A 19,566-nucleotide genomic window follows, 5' to 3' on the forward strand; every position below is an offset into this window, starting at 1 on the left:
CTTCTCTGCTTTTAAATGAAACATCTGATAACATATTGATTTGTATTTGATCCCTGGATTTTCTTATAAAGGCACCTGACCCGTGGCTGGCTATCGTATTGCGCAAAATCAAAATACCCTCCATTTCAGAAATACACCAAACACATTAAGATTGCAAAATCAAGCAATCAAAAGGTTGAATTCTGGCGCTTCCTTCTTTTTGCTCACGCATGATACAACCTTTACTTATGATCACATGTAATTAAGGTGGAGTTAATGGTGACATTTAAATTGTTACTATTAGGATTCAAAGTTAACATCCCACTAGGATGTCTCAGCTTCCCCCCGCCAGTCCCCCAAGGCTAACTACAGATCCAAGCGACGATACTTCATTCACATTTGCTTCCTGTTTGGAAGGCTTTCCTTCACCATAAGGGCTAGAACGTTTGTTTCTAAAAGGAAGAAGACCTCATGCAGCACAATTCCACAAGGGCAAAACCTCTGAGCAATCAGAACCCTTATTATACATGTTTTGGCAAAACAATGGTTAACGTACAGAATATTCTTAAATTTATACAGGGCCCTGTCAGCCCAGAGGATCCCAAAGCATTTTACATGCATAATCCAACACACAAAATATAGGACATACCTTCAGTTTAAGTTGGGAGGGAGCTCAGAGCACTTTAAGAGCACGAGGCTGAAGACTAACACGGTGTCTAGCTAAACTACAAAGGGCAACTTTGGGGAACTGAATGGAATTATCCTTGTTGGAATTTCATCAGAAGACTACAGTTAAAGCCTTCAATCTTGCAAAGTGTCCCAAGTACTTTAGTCACCAAAAATGGTCAAAACCCCTCTCACCATATTAGGCTATTGGTTCAGAAATGACTTGGGGGGGGCGGGGAACACCTACTGCATCACTGATGCCACTTTCTGCAACACCCAGGATTTCTGTAGAGGGTCTCCTAAGTGTTTACCAAGCCCAATCCTGTTTAGCTGGTGAGATCTCATAGGATAGCACAAGGTGTCATAAGACCTGGTCACAGCATGTGTTTCAAAGCTTGCTGAGAGACATTAAAATCTGTTCTCAACATCTTCGAGTGTTTAGAAACACACCAACTCACCTCTAGCTCCTTGCTGGCTATGAGAAATATGCGGGCGCGGATATCCTTCCAGCGGCTCTCTGTCCACGTGGAGTATTCTGTGGAGCCCCACTGCTTCAGCTCGAAGGCAGGAGAGGCAGCCTTGGTTAGATGGACAGTTGACTGGACGCAGAAGGGAACTCGCGATGTTGAGTTTGAGTCCCTGGAACCCTGCACCCATGTATAAACGTACATCTGCAAAGAGAACGCTGGGGAGTGAGACCCAACAGGGCACTAGCAAAGAACCATCAGAACCTTTTTTCCTGGAACCTCACTTGCTCTCCGGGATCATAATAGGCTTTACTGATTGTACTGACTGTATGAGGTTCGCTTCACCCATTGCTGAAAAGCATCTCTCTCTGAGGTGGAGCGTGTGTTCTGTTTAACTATACATAACAATGTACAACTGCTAAGGACTGTGAGTGACAGTCTTGTGTCCAGCTGAAACTGCAGGGGAATTTATGTTGGCAGAATGTAATTCACAAGCTGGAGTTTATCCAGGATCTCAGGGCTAACGCCCCATCTCTTGTCAAAGGCATCATGGGATCTTTGACACCCAGGAGTGGCCAAGGCTCATTTTTATGAGTCTCTGTAGAAGCTAGAGAGATTAACTGGCCAAAGGAAGGTCTCTGACACCAGGACTGGGTAGAGGCCCATTGGTGATGGATACTTGCACTGGCAATGCCTCTGCTGTACGTGCTGCCGGTGTTGGGATCAGACTCAATTCCAGGGTATGTCAGAGTGGCATCAGTCACGGGCAGTACATTGGACACTCAAAGGGCCCTCAGACTGATGCATCTGTGACCCAAGTTGCCATCCCAGCTGTATTCACTTTAAAGGAGCACTCCCTTCTGAAGCTTCTCCTGCCTTGGGCACTAGGATGCCTCTATAATGGAGGAGGACTTTCCTCATCTCTCCCATGTCTTGTTCAGGACAGAAGGAAGTTTTTCCATCCAGCTTTCTTCTCGGAGGCGAAAGTGAGACCAATCCATTGCAGGGATTTCAGCGGAGTTCACTAGCCCAGCATTTCTGTTCCTATCCCCCACCCTAATTCTACTCAGATGGCAACTTACTTCCTTCTCGGGGTTGGGTGTTTTTTCAGGGTTCAGGCACTCTTCCTTGGTGAAATTGACAACCGTGCCTGTGAGATTGGCCAGAACGTACTGCACTAGCTGAGTGGTGTTCACCAGCGTAGTAACCGCAATATAGTGCTGGGGAAGTTCATCACCTGGGAGGAGTCAGAGAAAACAGGATTGGCAGGGAGAAAGCCAGATGCCAAAGAGGCTACCACAGAACTTTAGAAAGTTCCCAGGTGACATACCAAGGTCTAAGCTAGCTCTGAATTCTTCCCCAGACCATGCTTACCCAAGAGTCCTTTCAGGTCCTGTTTAATGATGGACTGGAACCAGGAGTTGTTAGTTTTAATCAGAAACCCGTAGAGCATTCTGGAGACCTGAAAGTGAGATGGAAATGGGTTCATCCACATTCAACTTTACAAGATGAATCAGGAAGTACATCTGCATAAGGCTTCAGCTGGAGTAGTGTGTCCCGTTCTGGGCACCACAGTTTGGAAAAGATGTGAACAAATTAGAGGAAGTCCAGAAGAAAACAACAAAAATGATAAAAGGTCTAGAAAACATCACCTATGAAGGAAGGCTGAAAACACGGTTTCTTTAGTTTGGAGAAGGGGGGACTGAGGGGGATTGGTCCTGCTTTGAGCAGGGGGTTGGACTAGATGACTCCTGAGGTCCCTTCCAACTCTGATATTCTATGATTCTATGAAAACTGTGTTCAAGTACGTAAAAGGTTGTTATACCAAGGAAAGCAATAAATTGTTCTCCTTAACCACTGCGGACAGGACAAGAAGCAATGGGCTTCAATTGCAGCAAGGTAAATTTAGCTTCAACATTAAGAAAACTTAACTGTCAAGGTAGTTAAGCACTGGAACAAATTACCTAGGGAGGTTGTGGAATCTCTGTCACTGGGGGTTTTTTTAAGAACAGGTTAGACGAACACTTGTCAGGGACAGTCTAGATAATACTCAGTTGTGGGAACATGATCTAATGGTTGAAGCACAAGGCTGGGAGTCAGGATACTCGAGTTCCATTTGCAGTTCTGGGAGGGCGGATGATCTAGTACCTAAAGCGAAGGGCTGGGAGTTGAGAGTCCTAGGTTCCATCCCCAGTTTTGCCACCTACTGCTTGCGTGACCCATCTGTGCATCAGTTCCCCCCATTCCACCCACCTCCTATGCTACAAAACAAGAATAAATATTGCTCTATTTTGTTAGGGGCTTGTGTAGCTTAATGTCTAAGACACTGGGATCTGATGGGAGGCACGAGAGAAGGGTAAAGTGCTAGTCATTCAGCTATGGTGGAGAAAGGGAGAGGGAGGCAGGGAGACCCAGGGAGACAGACAGGCCAGCATGCTGTGTAAACACACATAAACAGAGACAGAAGGGAAATACGTGAGAGCTCAGCATGGATGCCAGGGACTGGATCCCATCTGCTCGTACCGTTCTTGGATCTGCCTGAATAGCAGAGGTGTTGCCGGTTCCCCCCGCAAGCTGGTAGAGAGCACGGGCGACCACTGTGGCTACTTGTGCCAGAGACTGCAAGGAAAGAGGGCTCTGTGTTAATCAAGACAGGCAGGCCCAGTACAACAGGGAAGGAGAGCCAGCCAGTCCCCACACATCCATCAAAGCATCTACAGCACATTCATATCTAAGTGCCTAATGCTACCAGCCCAGTCTAAAGCACCCCAGCAATGGGAAGAGACCCCATCACCCAGATCTCCCCCCTACACCCCCCGCAAGCAATGGACAGAGACAATGTTTTGCAGAAACCTTAGCTGTGTCAGTGACATAGTCCAGGGTCTCCTCGGGGCTAAGCCCCTCAGGATATTTCATCAGGATGTTCTCTGCTGTGTCATACATGCTCTGGTAATATCTAAAAGAGGAAGAGAAACAGGATTGGGGAAGGGGGCAGAAAGAAATCACAGTGCATGGAATTCAATTCAGTCCATGCCTGAAGCAGACATTGGGAGTGGTCCCCAGGGAGTGAAGTCGCAGCTTTGCCAGAGCGCTGGCCTCCCACACACTCCTTAAACCATTTAATGAGGCTTTATAATTATCTCTGGGCGTTGCACCACTTCTCCCATCTGAGGATCTCAACACAACTGACGAGCAGTGATTAAACCTCAGTTGGGCAGGCGTTATCCCAGCCTTTACGTGGATGGAGAAACTGAGGCGCAGAGCACAGAAATAATACATGAGGCACAAGTCAGTGATGAAGGTGGGAACAGAACCTAGAAGTGCCGATTCCTAGTTCCTTTCTCCAACTGGACCTATTGACTCTCCAGCACTGAAAGGTCCAAGAGATTCCAAGTTAACTTTGTGACAGTCTCACATCAAGACATCTGCAGCAGCAGCGCACAGCTGAATCGAGGACTGGGCGAAAAGCCCAGCACAATGGTCTGTGCTTCCAGGTTGGATGGGAACATGAAAGCAATTTCCCAAGAGTGAAGAAGAGTTGGAAGGACGAGAAGCACTACCCTCCTCTCCAAAATTCTCCAGCGCTCCCAGAGCAGTGCTACTGCGGAGTTTGGAAGGCGGCTGCTCTCCCTGGCTGTCTGCAGAGACAGCATGACAGATCAGAGAAGGGGCTGGGTATGAGGGGAGAGAGGCAACCTGGAGTTACGGGATGGGCAAGAGCCACAAGCAATTCCCTCTTCACTCCCATCCCTCCATTCTCCAATGCCCCCAGGAGAGGATGCTCATGGAACATGCCACGAGGGGGTCAGGTGGGGAAAATGGAAGAGCCTCTTCCACTGCCTGGGGCCCCTGCCACCGCAAATAGAAAGATATATTAAAAAAACAGCAGCTTCTGGAAGAGCAGATGAGGCTCAGGCATGCTCAGCTGCCATTTGCTCACCTCTGGCTCCCAGCCAGCTGCGGGGAACAGTTTTCTGTACAAAACTGGATTTTTTTCGCTTGTCAGGATAATTATGTTGCGCCTGTTCAATTATATGGCACATGGCTGCTACCCCCACTCCCCTCTGTCCTCCATCCACCACACTGCTTGGATGACAGGCAGCGCACCCCCAAGGTGGGATGTTCTGGGAGGCTGAGCTGCCCTCTGCTGGCTACCACTAAAAATGGAGTTTATGTCCCCTTCCGAGCTGGGCACCTCCTGGAAACAGTTTTGCAGGCGTTTGCTAAGCTTTGATAGTGCCCACAAGCCCCCACACTGGAGACAGAGGCTCCAGCCACATGGGGGCAGATGCTGGCTGAGGTGAGAGTACACACACCTGGGTTCTTTACCATGGACTGCAGAGGGCATCAAGTGCTTGGGTTTCTATTAGAAAATGCAATGCATCCTGGGAATCCTTACATTACAAAGGAGTGTGCCAGGCTGCATCCATGGGACTGGGCTAGGAATCCTGGCTCTGCCATTCTGGGTAAGTCACTTTAGCTACCATCATGAGACTTTGTGCCCAAGGGTTCTGAGAGTCAAACCACGTTGTCTACAATTCTCTGGTTTCTAGACACTGGAGAATTTCTGCCCTAATCTGTGTCTCAAACTGCCCCTCCTTTAGCTCCCCATGTCAGGTTCAGCACTGTCTTGGGATCCAAAGTCCCTGCTGTTTGGGGCCACTTTGACATGAGGGAGGGAGAGGAAGAGACCAAGTCCAGTTCCTAGCAAACAGGTGTCCTCATCACAATGACCCCCTTCTTGTCGGTTTCAGCACAGAGGCTAAAGAGCAAACCAGCCTGAAGTTTCCCCTTGTACCTGGTCCAGGTTTTGGCACATGGGTGCTGTGATGTGGGGGCAGCTGCTGGGGCTAGCAGCCTGCCGGGCTGTTAAGCAACAGAGATTTTACTTTGCTACTAGAGTTTAAACACCAGATAGGAAGACAGTCACATTCCAGGTGAAACCACCTGCTCTCCACACATGCCCTTACAGACACAGTGGAGATCGCATTACTCCCCACACCTGTTCTGGAAGGAAGTGCGATGATCAGCCAGGACCACCCCAGGGATGCTCTTGGCCCTCAGAAAGCGCTGGAAGGAAGAAGGCGGGAGAGGCTGAGACTGACCGACCTCCTGTAGAGTCACATTCGCACCCACGCTGCTGTTGATCAGAGCTTCCACCAGGGTTTCAACCTGAAAAGGGAGAGAGAGGAGTCAGGAATGCTCTATGGCTTCCATCACATCCAGTGTTTGGTCACACGAATGGCCTGGAGCTGAACCGCTCTGGGCTGGGATCATGTCAGATCTCATGCTAACCAGGGTCAGGGCAGGGTAGTACTTGGAGGGGAGACCATCATGCACCCAAGTGCTGCAGAAGCAGCAGTACTTCAGCAGAGGGTTCTTCTTCCTGAGTCAGTGATGCTGGGGAGCACAGAGGTACACGAAGATGAGTTCGTGGTATCAACTGGACACAGAATTTTTCACTATGATATGGGCTACTGTGTAGCTTTGTTGTGCTGCTCATTCCACCCCAGAGATGGTTGCACATCAGGGCCAGAAAAGTTAGCAAGGCCCAGTGTGTTCCTCTGGTATGAAAGCTGCTGTTAAATATCTAGGACATTGAAGAGACTATGGAGAGTGACTCAGAACTAGGAGACCTCCCACCTTCTCCCTCGCCCCTCTGACACTAGCAACAGGTCATCAGGTGGTCAGTAAAATCAATGGAAGGAGTCAGACATGCCTATGCCAGTGCCATGCCCTCCTCAAACCACAGCTGGTCGAGCATCTGGTCCTTTGCCCAGCAATGGGGCCCGCTGTCAGTAGAGAGATGCAACTGCACAGAAGCCTTTCTGTTCTGATGGAGCTGTGCTCTGGGATTTTCCCCTGCAGGGTGTAAGCAGCTTTCCCTTTCCCTTGCTTGTACACCACATCTAGGCATCTCCATGGTGCTGGAAACACAGAGCAGGCACAGGAACTCAGATTGTCCACTGTGCAGAAGGGAGTTTCATTACCTGTGGTTGAATAGATTCATTCCTCCGAGAGACAGGGTCTGTGTGCACCCATAGAACAGAGGAGTTCCGTAAAGCCACCTGTGAGAGAACAAGCCGCCTGTCAACACATACTGCTGACCCATCTGGATTGTAAAATGCTTGCCTTATTTAGGGTTTGGTGCAGAGGGAAATCACCAAAAACTCCCCCCAGAGAGACAAGACTGACCATGGGAGCTAGAGTGACCACCACATGGGTGGTCACAAAGAGATCAAAGGGGAGAAACGAGGGCTGGCTGGGGAAAGCCCAACTGTCACCAAAAGACAGGCAGAAAACTTGTCCCGCACCTGACTCAGCTCCAGGAAGGAATGAATGTTGTCCAGTCGGATGGGAAACTTGTCCATTTTCATGTCATATACCATTCGTGAGCTGCCAATGTAATCAAAGGTCTCCTGTGATGGAACAAGTCCATGCATGAACTATAGGCATTTGGATAGTTAATGAACTCAATCCTAAGCAGTGTCTGAGAGGGGGACGAGGAGAAGAAGAGAGAATCTGGAATTAACTCCTTCCCTCACGTCTTTCTGAAAATTCTGCCATTTGGCGGCATTCTAAATCTCCCTCCTCCAAATAAAACGGCTCTTTGCTGTCTCTTTATGAGTCAGGGATACTGGCCTTGCTGGCGGGGAAGGGCCTATAGCAATCTCCAGAGATCGGCTAATGAATTCCACCAAACCCGAGGAAATCACCATCCCCATCGCTGTTTCTAGGTGAGGACTGCAGGACACTGTGATCCAGCAGCGGCAGAAAGCAGCACAAACTCTGCCTCTGTAACGTGTGAACAGGCTCTATGGGCCCAGAGTGACACGGGTATTTAGGCACCTCAAGATGCAGATAGGCGCCCTGAGACCACAGAGAGCCATGGGAGCTGACTGCCAAACTGGCTTAGCCACTTATGCAAATCCTACTAGTCTCCTTTCTGCACATTATAGTGCCTAAAAGCCTTTGAAAAGGCTTCTCCACCCATGGAGTTACTGCTGATGGACTAGCCCAGATTCACTCCCCGTGTGGCCGCTCTTATTCCAAAAGCAGGGCTGAGAAGCCCTGACTCTGGCCCCATGTGCCTCATGCTCCATTACAGTTAATGGGAGATACATGGGCACAAAGCCCCGACAGTCTCTGCACATCCCTGTAGTATCTGAATGCCACCTCCCACATGGAGCCGACAGGCCTGCAATGGCTAGCGACACACCAATGAGTTAGATGTCCTTATTTTCCAGTTTTGCTCCTCTGAATCACAGAGTTAACACTAGCTATTAACCCCAGTTACTAGATCATACCATCTCCCGTGACACTCTGAATACAAGAGCACGGGCAGAAATCAGGATAGGGCATTCCAACTTCTTTCCACCCCTCTGGGATGGACAGGGGACTGTAACAGGAAGTATCCTGCCATCTAATAAGGGGAGTGTGCAAGACAGAGGTGAGCACCCACTGTGAGAGGCAGAAGGTGTCCTGGGGGTGTCTCCTACCATCTCCCCAGGGAATGGCAGGCAGAAGTCAGGCCACCACTAGACAACCCTTCCCCAAAGCTCCTGTACACTGGAACCTGACAACTCTGCCCACCTCCTCTACATGGTACACACAGACTGCCCAATCCACCGCTCCAAACGCAACTCTTAGGGAAGGACTGACTATGGATCCCCAAGTTGGGGGTGTCACATGGCCACTCCATGGGATCATGGGCGTTAGCTTTGCAGAGCTACACAAAGATACCTGCAGGGGAACATCAGCTGCTAACCATCACTTTCCTTCCTGCCCCCAAGAGCTTACCCTGGCTTAACACAGCTGCCAAGGCTGCGCTCTCGGAAATTAGCTATACTGCAGACACCACATAGATTTTTAATCTTCTCTCACCTGGTTTCATTTGAAGATTTACCCTGGCAAAGCTGTGACTTATCCTGATGGCAGGGTACAGGTCTAAAGAAGCTTGGAAGGTGCGGGTGAGACATTAAGGATGCAAGAGATCCGTTCACTCATTGGGTCCATCACATGTCAGGATAGGCTACAAGTACCTCGGGGAGAGGTTGCATCGGCTTAAGGGAATAGGAATCCGAAGAACCAAGGCACCCAGGTTCTAGGTTTCCAAAGAAACCATTTTGCACCAGGATGAAGACAGAGAGACTCTTTTGCTCCCTCAACTAATTGCAACAGTTTAGAGGTGATGCCCCTAGAAAGTGCAAGCCCCCCTTGTTAGTGGCTTCCGTGCAGTTCCCTCAACAGGAACTCCATAGTCTCTGTGCTCTTTGTGGGATAGGGCTTGGTGTTGTAGGAGGGATCTCTTGGCTTGGCACAAGGCAGGTGCAGACGCATAGAGGTTTATCAGCATCTGTGGAAGATGCTGTGGAAAGGGCAGTGGATGGGAAGCTGATTGCTAGCCCAAGACAAGCTAGGAGGGGATGAAGACCTTACCCCTTGGAAGAAGGTGAACATGATGTTCCTTGGTAGCATCTGAACATCTGGCACTTTATGAAGGGCTTCAGCAGCCGCCAAGTGGGTCACAAAGGAGGCGACGGCGCTCTCTGCCCCTGGGGCTACGTTCCAGAAGAATGAATGGCTGTCAATCTGTGAGCACAAGTGGGAGGAGTGAACTTATGCACATATGGAGAGAAACTAATACAGGGTCACTGGTGAACTGTGGACTGAAGAACAGGCAAACCCAACTGGATAAGACACAGCCAGAACCTTCACCCCCAAACTGAATCCATCCTTGAAGCACAAAAGCAACTTGCTCTGCCAATGAATCTTAACATACTGCTCCCACAACTATACCAGTCCTGGAGCCTCACATGGAGCTGTGCCAATGCATCTCAGTCCTAGGCTGCAGCACATACTTGTATTCCAGGCCTGGATCTCTTGTAAGCAGTACACGCCAACTGTGATGTGCTGTTAATGGTTCAACCGATGTTCACTATACACTAGACCAGTGGTCTCCAAACTTTTTTGAACGCGCACCAAATCAGTAAAAAAATTTTGAGCACACACCCCCTGCTCCCAGCCGAACTGTCAAAGCAAAACAGACTCTTGGCCAAACTGCCAAGGGAGAGGAAAAAAACAAAAACAAAAAAGCTGCTTGGACTCCCCAGCCCAGAAAAATTAGGCATCACCACCTACTCGAGTAGCAACAATGATGACTTCATCCAGAGGGTTTATTTTGCTGGAGGTATTGATGGGTTTCAGCGTGCTCCACACATTATAATCAGACAGAGCGTCGCAGACTTCTTCTAGGAAGCAGAAATAATATGGTTCAGGAGCAGGAACTTTGGCAGTAACAAAGAACAAGGAACTGAAGCTATTCTTTGGCCAGTTTGGGAGGTTCATAGCTTACTAACTGATCCAACAGCACCAGGCCCCCTTCTAGTGATCAGGGTGAAATCCTGACCCCATTGAAATCAATGACAAAATTCCCATGGATTTCATTTTGACCCCAATGTCACCCTGTGTTTTCACTGCTCCTCTACTATTTCGTCTATTCACCTCATTATCCCCAAAATAAGTCAATCCAAGTAATATACTTTGCAAGCATTAGGTCCCTTCTCACCCCTTATCTCCCTTTCTCGGGGATGTCCTGTGCTGTAGAATATTGACCTTTGGACCCCACGGTGTCTCATTGCTTTAACTGTAAACGATTTACATTACAGTGAGGAAACTGGTGTCACAAAAGTATTTGATTAAGGAAATTAACTGCACGTTGTTCTTCTGTTTTGCATATTTAAGTCTCAATAGTCTGGCACAGGTTCTTGGGCTGTGCACTGGGATGGAGGCCGGTGCCATCACTCCAAACCCACAGGCAAAAAGGAATTTGAGAGACCTTAATTCAACAAAACCACTTTCCCCAACCAAGGGCCAAACGGGCTGTTTGCTAGGACCACATGTCCTGTAAATAAAGACAGACTGCAGCAACAGTCACCTTTAGCACAGAGCCGTGGTCTGTGGTGACTACAGATCCTAGCAGGCTTTACTTTGGCTTGAATACTGCCTTCATTACAGAACCTGCTGTGACCACCGACCACTTCACCATGTTAAAGGCCAGAGTGTTGCGGGGCTGTATTGTACAAAGCTATGGGTTGTGTTTCCTCTTTCTAATGCACACACCATGTCCCACTTGAATTCCCACCCCACCCTGCTAGGAGTGCACTCACCTGGGTTGAGGCTGAAGGCAGTCTGGAGGGAGCTCCGTCTCATGCAGGTAACCGTGTTGGTGACAGCATGCATGTGGGCGAAAAGCTGCATGGCACACAAAGGGTACTCTGGGACAGAGCCATTCTGCGGGAGGTTATGGTCTTGGTAGCACTGAGACAGAAATATAAATCAATACCTCGCTTTAACACAGCAGAGTGGTCTAGCTGATAGGACACAGGACTGGGACTCAGGAGACCTGGGTTTTACTCCCAGTTCTGTAACTGACTAGCCGTGAGAGCTTGGGCAAGTCATTTCACTTCCCCTCCCACCATTTGTCTATCTTGTCTATTTAGAGTGCTAGCTCCTCGGGACAGGGACTGCCTAGTACTGTATGTACAATGCCTAGCGCAATGGGGCCCTGGTCTCAGGTAGGGTGCACTGCCATAATATAAATAATAAAAGCAGAGAAAGAAGTCTTTCCCCTTACACAGCATCTTTTACTTGAAGACCTCAAAGCACTTTACACAGGCTCCCCGAAACAGCAGTGTGTCCCCTCTCTGGCTCCTACGCAGTCCCTGCCCCAAAGCACCGCCCACACAGCCCAGCCAATGGGAGCTTCGGGGTGGCACCTGCGGACAGGATAGCGCACAGAGCTGCCTGGCCACACAGGAGCTGGAGTAGGGACACGCTGTTGCTTTCAGGAGCTGCTTGAGGTAATTGCCGCCTGGAGTCTGCACCCTTGATCCCCTCCCCTAGCCCTGATCCCCCTCCTGCCCTCGGTCCAGCCCAGAGTACCCTCCTGCACCCCCAGCCCTCATCCCCAGCCCCACGCAAGAGCCTTCACCCCCTCCCACACCCCATCCCCAATTTGGTGAGCATTCATGGCCCGCCATACAATTTCCATACCCAGATGAGGCCCTCGGGCCAAAAGGTTTGCCCACCTCTGTGTTAAGGTATAGTACCTGCTTAATAACTTGAGTCTCGTTGGCATCTTCAAGTAGAAAGATGGGGAAATTGAAATCCTCGTAAGCAAGCCCATTCCCAAGAGGGTTCCACACAGTCCAGTTGCAGTGAGCATACTGAGGGCCGTAATCATTGGAATAGACACCTGCGGGCATTGAGAAACGGGCATGTCAAATCATTGAGGGAACAGTGCAGACCGTTGGAAAGGCAGGGCCTGCTGCGCAAATTGCAGCAGGAACAGAGAGACCATCACCACAGGCTAGGAAACCAGCTGTGAAACGAAGAGAGATGGAGTCAGTTGCCACATGTGGGGAAAACAGAAGAGACAGAGCACTGCCACGTGAGGAGAATGATCGGCACATGCAAAGCCATCATGTGCCAAGAGGTTGGCAGCAGCACGTAATGAGCATTTATCACATGCTGAGAGAGTGGAAGATGCATACAGAGAAACATTGTACTGTGAAAGAGAGAGAGACACACCATTTTCTGAGATCCATCATGTGCTGGAAGCACCTCGAAGCATTTACAAAGTGCCAGTCACTGTAACACCGACATGCTGTGTGAACAGCATGAAGGTGATGGGATGACAAAAGCCAACATACCAAACTCACCTTGTGTGTTTCTACAGCACCTTTCATTGCAAAGCATCCCAAAGTGCCGTACAATCTATACGTAGTATAGCAATCACTTCACCCACCACCAACCTGCAGCCACCTCTGAGGTGGAACACAGCAGTGGGTTAGGGAAGACAGTGAATAACCATTGAAGTGAATACCCAACTGAGCCTGCACGGGGAACACAGGGAGGTAGAATGGAATTCAGAGGGCTGGAATTTGGCCAGGACCCTGGGATTAAAAGTGCAGTACTACAAAGAGAGCCACAAGACCTTTTAATGACCACAGGTGGTCAGAATGAGTTTCATCCCTCATCTGAAAGAGGAACCGCAGAGAGACCAGGTCAGTCTGTGTGACACTAGGAAGAAACCCCTTAGTGAATCACTAGCATAACTTTCTAGAGCACCTCAGATGTTCCTTGGAAGGTCTCCCATTTGCATACTGACCCCAACCCAACCCTTGTGAAATCTGACTAGAATCCAGCATAAACTGGTTACACCTACAGAATGTTAACAAGCCTAAATTATAAAGCAATAATTCACACACAATCCCTCAGCAAGTGTAAAGCCACAGGTTGTCAGTTTTTTGCAAAATGCTTCTTCCTACGCTGATCACCCCCTCCTGAGCCAAACTAAGAATTTAATGTTGCCTTACCAAACCCATCATTTGGGCATTTTAAGCCAGGGGAGAATCCTTTTGCGGGGCTGGGTTTGGAGATGGCCACAGCCAGCCCAGAAATTCGCGAGGATCCCTTCAGCTGCAGCATCAACTCCCTGGAACAAAGAGAGAGAATGTGGATGAAACAGACCCTCAAATTCCCTGGCAATCTTACCACAAGGAAAGATTTAGGCCATGGGTTCTCAAACTTTATTCCACTGTGACCCCCTTCTGACAAAAAAAAAATTACTACATGATCCCAGGATGGGGGACCGAAGCCTGAGCCCGCCTAAGCCCCAGCACCCCAAAGTCTTCAGCCCCAGAAGCAGGGCCTGTAACCTGAGTCCCAGCACCCAGAGCTGACACCCTCAGATTTCAGCTTTGGCCCTAGGCAGCGGGGCTTGGGTTTTGGTTTCAACCCCAGGTCCCAGCAAGTCTACTGTCAACCCTGGTGACCCCATTAAAATGGCATCATGACCCACTTTGGGGTCCCAACCCACAGTTTGAGAACCACTGATTTAAGCCAAGCAGCAGTAAAAGTATCACTAACCAAAAACCATTCCATAAGCTGCATCACCCCGCTGTGAGATAAGTATTTGCATTTTACAGATGGGGAAACAGAGTCATTAGCAGAGCCAGGAGAGAACCCAAGAATCCTGCTCCAACTACTTAGTCGTCTATTGAGACACTGGCCGGTACAGGTACCAGCGTACAGGAAGAAAACTCCTTCTAGTTTTCCAATTTACTTTTCTAAAAGTAGGCACATGGGTCTGGTTTTCAGTGGTGTTCAGCACCCACAGCCTACAAAGTGTGCTTCAGAGGCACAGCACTGCCAAAAACAAGGTCTTTGGGGACCAATTCCCAAGCACCCATCTCAAGTGAATTTAGAATTCCAGATCTGGCTGCTCAAACACACACAGGCGCTTGTCCTGAGGGACCAAATGACAAATGTGGCCACTGGATTTAGGGCTCTTTTGTTTGCAATTTGGGCTCAGGCTGCTTTGGCAGAGAAGAGGTGATTAAGAATTTTTAAAATTCACCATAGCTCCTTACCTGGTGAAAAGCTCCCCCTCTAGCAGTACCATGTATGGGGGATGAGGTCCATCAGTAAGCACCCATTTCAGGTCCTGGGCCTTCTCCACCACATGAACTACTCCTGTGTCTCCATTCATGGAGGCTGCAGAGAGAAAGACAGAATGCTCCATGGCTCACCAAAATCCATTTCCCTCAAAGTTGTACACTTCCTGGGCACTTCAGTGAAAGGAAGATCAACATATGGGATTAGAGGAAAGAAGCGACTGACTTGCACAGTTCAGTTAAGAGATGACCAACAACAATAAAAACCACAGTGGGATAGCCGTGTTAGTCTGGATCTGTAAAAGCAGCAAGTGGGTATTCACCCATGAAACCTCATGCTCCAATATGTCTGTTAGTCTGCCACAAGGACTCTGCTGCTTTTACAAAAAACCCACAGCCATCCTTTAGATACATCAGGCTGAAAGAGTTATTTAAGAGATAATCATACTAATCATCTGCCCTTTTAAAGTAGATTTTATCTAAAGATTTTGAAGTACTTTAAGTACATCAATGAATTAAACATCACCTGCCTCTTGGGGGAAGAGGTAGGATGTTGAGTATGAACCTTACTTTATACAGGGGAAATGAGGCACAGAGATGGGAAGTACAAAGAAGAAACAGGAGAAGTCAGCCGTCAGTAAGTGGGGAATGTCCAGAAGAGAAGGAAAGAAGGGAACATATCAGCTGAGAGTACATCTGGGGAAGCATGTGCAGTGAGATAGGAGGTGTCCTAGCAGCAGAGAAGCCATGTACAGGACAGATCAGGGCAGGAATCAAATCACAATCAAAAGAAAACAGGGTGCTTAACATTTTCCAAAAGCACTTATTGCATCAGAGACAGCTAAAGATACACAGATGTGATCCCATTTCCCGGTCAGTAATTGCTGTAGTTGTCATGGGAGTATTATGGGATTGGGAAAGGAGGTGCTCGTAAAAAAATCTGTATTAAGAGGTGGCTCGTACCACTATATGAGATAGTTGGAGCACCAGCTAGGGGAGAAGGCCATGTGCAGTTAGTTGTTCTGTCCCTTAACTACTGCTGCTGACATGGTCCATGTTGGAGAGTGGTTCACTCTGAGGACACATAATGAGACTCAACCACAAATTAACAAAATGCTGAGTCACAGGAAACCCTTTCGGCACAGCACCAATAGCAGTGGAGGAACTTAGATCAGTGCTCCTTCTCTGTCATCTCAGCAACCCACAAACCTCAGTAGTACAACAAAGCCACAAAATTAAAAACAAACTAAAAACACAGACCATGGAGAGTTTTAAAATAATACTCTAGACTCTAGACAACCAACCAACTCTGGAACCAATTGGACAAGAACAAAAGACATGTGACTGACCAGCAGTATGCTAGGCATCCGCCTTACCGAAGTAACTACACATGCTGTAGTTTATCAGTAACTGTACAAAAGACAAGGAAACGGACACAAAACTACATTACAGAAAACAATACAAAGAAATTTCACAATGAGAGGCCTTTGTTATAGAGGGACAGGTCAGTGCACACGGCTCCTGGGTTTTGGGAGGATATTAAGGAAACTTTTGAGCCCTGGTGAAATCTAACTATTTAAATAATAGGAAATCTCCTACTGTCATCTCATGGATATTAAGCTAATTACATATGAATGTGATAGGACTTGGCACCAAGAGAGTGTTGCCAACTCTCACCATTCTATTGCAAGCCTGGATTTCATAATTTTAAGCCAATCTCAGGATTTCTGAAGTGCCTTGGGTTGGGAATACTGGGAAGCAGAGAAGTGACAGCTAGTGCAATCACACCTGGAGCATACAGCTTTCATTTTTGGCACTACGTTATTAGAAAGACATTGACAAACTAAAAGTAGTTCAGGAAGAAGCTACAAAAATGATGAGCGTTCTCTCAGTAAGTGAAAGAGAGGTGATTGCCTCTTCCGCTTAAAGTAAAATAACCATTCACAACACTTACATTGACAGCCTATTTGATGAGTGGCATTCAAAAGACGAACACACGGGGCAGTCTTGTTTAAGGGGATATAGATTTTCCTCTCTACAGAATTGCCCCAACAGAAACCTGAAGAGAAAGAAACAAAATTCAGGATAAATAAGAGATCACACCCACTTGGTTCTGTAACAAGAACAAATTCAATTTCATTTAGGTCTTGTTGCCTTCTGGGTGAAAATTAAAGGCACCTCACTCAAGTAATTCCTAGACTCTCTGCTAAATGCCAGCTGAATAATTCACTTCCCCGTAAATTCCCTTGCAGTTTTAACTGAAGTAGTCTTCATTTCCTATCACTCCCACTGCTGCATACTGTTGATACGTGCTGTTTAAAAGCTATCACATACCTAACCTGAAGAGGCTGCTTTTCAGCCATGGATGGAGCTCTGTGAAGTCTGGATGAAAGATGCTATATGCAACATGAACCAATTTAGAAACGCAGCAGAATACAGAAGTAAATTCTCAGTTCTGTTGCCTGACAATCATTACAAAGGCACACCAGAATACCCACATCTCTGAACCAACAGTTAAAATGAGGGTGGATTAATCTTTGCGATCTATACACAGGATCTGGAGCCAGAAATGTTAGGGTTCTAATCCCAGCTCTGACACACACTCAATAAGAGACCTCGTGCAAGGCCACATCACTTCTGTGTGCCTCGGTTTCCCTATCTGAAAAACATGTGTAATAGTAACCTTTCTGACAAGGGTGTCGTGAGGATCAATGTTTGAATAACATTTTCGAAGATACTAAGTGCTAAGTAAGGACTGTGATTCTTATTAGAGCAACAACAATCCTAAACTCTTGTATAGCAGTTTCCAAAGGTCAGTATCATTATCCCCATTTTCCTGAGGGGGAAACTGAGGTGAGAGGGGTTAAGTGACCTGCTCCACGCCACGCACAGTCAAGGGCAGACCTACAAATAGGAGACCGGATTCCGAGTCCCAGTCCAGTAAGCTCATAAAGCATTTCAACACATCTATGTGGCTCTGATATTTACTCAATCTTTTACCTGGGTATTCTTAATTCTGGGTAAGTGACAGAACTGATGATCAGCATCACTTTTAGAGGATACATAAATGGTGTATTGCCTTTACAAATTGCACAAACATTACAGATTTGGTAATAATGCCACATCATAAGTATAAGATACCCTATTTCATTATTTTCTATTTACTGCAGTATTTCAGAGTGAAATTTAATATGAAACATGCTACAAAAAACAAAGTATCCCCAATTAAACGATATGCAAACTGGGATTATTTCCACAACACAGGACTCTAGCATCTCAAAATAAAAATCCATCGACTTTAACGTGCACACTAAGTGAATGCAGTGAGGCAGAAGGCAGCGAATGAAGGATGATATCTGATGGAAGCTCCCACAGTCGCTGTTCGTTTTACCCAAACAAAAAGTCAGCCACAAAACACTAGTATGGGTTCAGCATCACAGTTCCAGCAAATAGCTCAGTAATGCCTGTCATCGCACACTGGATGCCCACCCACCATCTTCTAGCATCATGCCTTGGGAGCTCTCAGCAAGTGGGGAGAAATCCCAGCACAACTAAGCTGTGCAACAACAAATTCCCAGCCTGCCAGGACCGGAGCATCACCAGCCTGCTGCTGACTTTACTTTTCCATCAAGAGAGACACTTGTTTATTCGAAGTCCTTCTACAGACACTGTCTGCAACTTCCCTTTCGACCCAGCTCCAACAAGGTCTGTATCAACCCTCCACTCTTCTGCCCGCCCGCCCCCCAGGGGAAGGGCCCCCTCATCCAACCTGCCACCGCCCCCAAAAGCCCAGGGGGCAGGGAACCGCCTGCCACCCCTTGACAGGCCCCGGGGAAAAGGAGTCCCCCCATCCGACCTGCCACCGCCCCCCAAAGCACAGGGGGCAGGGAACCGCCTGCCACCCCCTGACAGGCCCCGGGGAAAAGGAGTCTCCCCATCCGACCTGCCACCGCCCCCCAAAGCACAGGGGGCAGGGACCAGCCTGCCACACACACCCCCATAGCCCCAGGGGAAGAGGCCCGCCTGCTGCCCAGCCGCGCGCAGCCCCAGGGGGAGGGGCACCCCCACCGCCGCCCCCGCATAGCCCTGGGGGGGCGGAGCCCCCACCGCCTCCCCCGCATAGCCCTGGGGGGAGGGGCCCCAGCCCGCAGCCCCAGGGGGAGGGGCACCTCCACCGCCGCCCCGCATAGCCCCGGGGGGAGGGGCCCCTCCGCCCCGCCTCCTGCCCTCACGGGGGAGCGAGTCTCACCGCAGCCCAGCACGCAGAAGAGGAGCCCACGGAACAGGGTCTCCGCTCCCCGGCGCCCTCGCTCCCCGGCTCCCATTCTCCAGCCGGCCCCGGCCGCCATCTTCTCCGCGGCTTCCGCTTCCTCCTCGGGGCCCCGGGGGGCGGGCCAGGTCCCTCTGCGCGTGCGCGCGCACAGCCGGAAGCGCCTCTCTGGCCTGAGGAGGCCTCCCGCTCTATGGTCCCGGGCGGAAGCGGAAGTGGGTGCGTGGCGGTCCCGGGGCCGACGTGGAGGCTCGGGGCTGAGGGGCGAGCCCGGGCGGGGTGTGGGAGCCGGGGCACGATGCTGACTAAGTTCGAGACCAAGTCGGCCCGGGTGAAAGGTACCGTGACCCCCCCCCCCCCCGTCCCCAGATCCGCTTTCACCGCCCCTCCCCCATCTGCCCCCCCGGTCCAGGATTGACCCCCGCTCCCAGCCCCCCCCCCCATTCCTGCCCCAGGGCGCAGCCTTTGACTCCGAAACCCCTCATCTGCCCTCCCTCCCCATGCCCCAGGCTCACCCTCGGCACCTCCCCCGACCCAGCGTGCAAACTGGGGCTGTAGACACTGGGCCCCCAAGTAAATAACCCCCCCCCCCCGTTTTACGGTGGGAAGAGCCCTCCTTTAAATGCCGGCCTAGTTATTCTTAGTGTTTGCTGGAGATGCTCCTATTGCAGTCCCTGGATTTGTGGCTGTTGTCATAAGGGTTAATTATATTCACCCCGCCCAC

General features: G+C 49.2%; 2 protein-coding genes across 5 annotated transcripts in view; one reads left to right on the top strand and one right to left on the bottom strand.

Moving 5' to 3' along the window:
* NCSTN (nicastrin) overlaps positions 1–18,949 on the bottom strand; it is a 42,613-nt gene extending 23,664 nt beyond the window's left edge. For 2 of the 4 annotated variants that reach the window (XM_050930727.1, XM_050930724.1), the window contains exons 1-16: positions 18,822–18,949; positions 16,527–16,631; positions 14,549–14,672; positions 13,493–13,611; positions 12,224–12,369; positions 11,282–11,432; positions 10,254–10,363; positions 9,552–9,704; positions 7,427–7,531; positions 7,103–7,180; positions 6,115–6,284; positions 3,966–4,068; positions 3,636–3,731; positions 2,487–2,574; positions 2,195–2,349; positions 1,104–1,316 (exon numbers count right to left, since the gene is read on the bottom strand). In XM_050930727.1, coding sequence (XP_050786684.1) covers positions 1,104–1,316; positions 2,195–2,349; positions 2,487–2,574; positions 3,636–3,731; positions 3,966–4,068; positions 6,115–6,284; positions 7,103–7,180; positions 7,427–7,531; positions 9,552–9,704; positions 10,254–10,363; positions 11,282–11,432; positions 12,224–12,369; positions 13,493–13,611; positions 14,549–14,672; positions 16,527–16,631; positions 18,822–18,921 — 2,016 coding nt within the window. In that variant the 5' untranslated portion in view covers positions 18,922–18,949. The remainder of the gene's footprint in view (positions 1–1,103; positions 1,317–2,194; positions 2,350–2,486; positions 2,575–3,635; positions 3,732–3,965; positions 4,069–6,114; positions 6,285–7,102; positions 7,181–7,426; positions 7,532–9,551; positions 9,705–10,253; positions 10,364–11,281; positions 11,433–12,223; positions 12,370–13,492; positions 13,612–14,548; positions 14,673–16,526; positions 16,632–18,821) is intronic. The other 2 variants (XM_050930725.1, XM_050930728.1) reach the window with 2 other exon arrangements.
* Positions 18,950–19,059: 110 nt separating this feature from the next.
* The window catches only part of COPA (COPI coat complex subunit alpha), a 33,171-nt gene continuing 32,664 nt past the window's right edge, over positions 19,060–19,566 (top strand). The window contains exon 1 of the mRNA XM_050930723.1: positions 19,060–19,180. Within this exon, the coding sequence (XP_050786680.1) occupies positions 19,141–19,180 (40 nt within the window). The 5' untranslated portion in view covers positions 19,060–19,140. The remainder of the gene's footprint in view (positions 19,181–19,566) is intronic.

The sequence above is a fragment of the Gopherus flavomarginatus genome, chromosome 20 (assembly GCF_025201925.1).
Source record: "Gopherus flavomarginatus isolate rGopFla2 chromosome 20, rGopFla2.mat.asm, whole genome shotgun sequence".
Taxonomy (NCBI): Eukaryota; Metazoa; Chordata; order Testudines; family Testudinidae; genus Gopherus; species Gopherus flavomarginatus.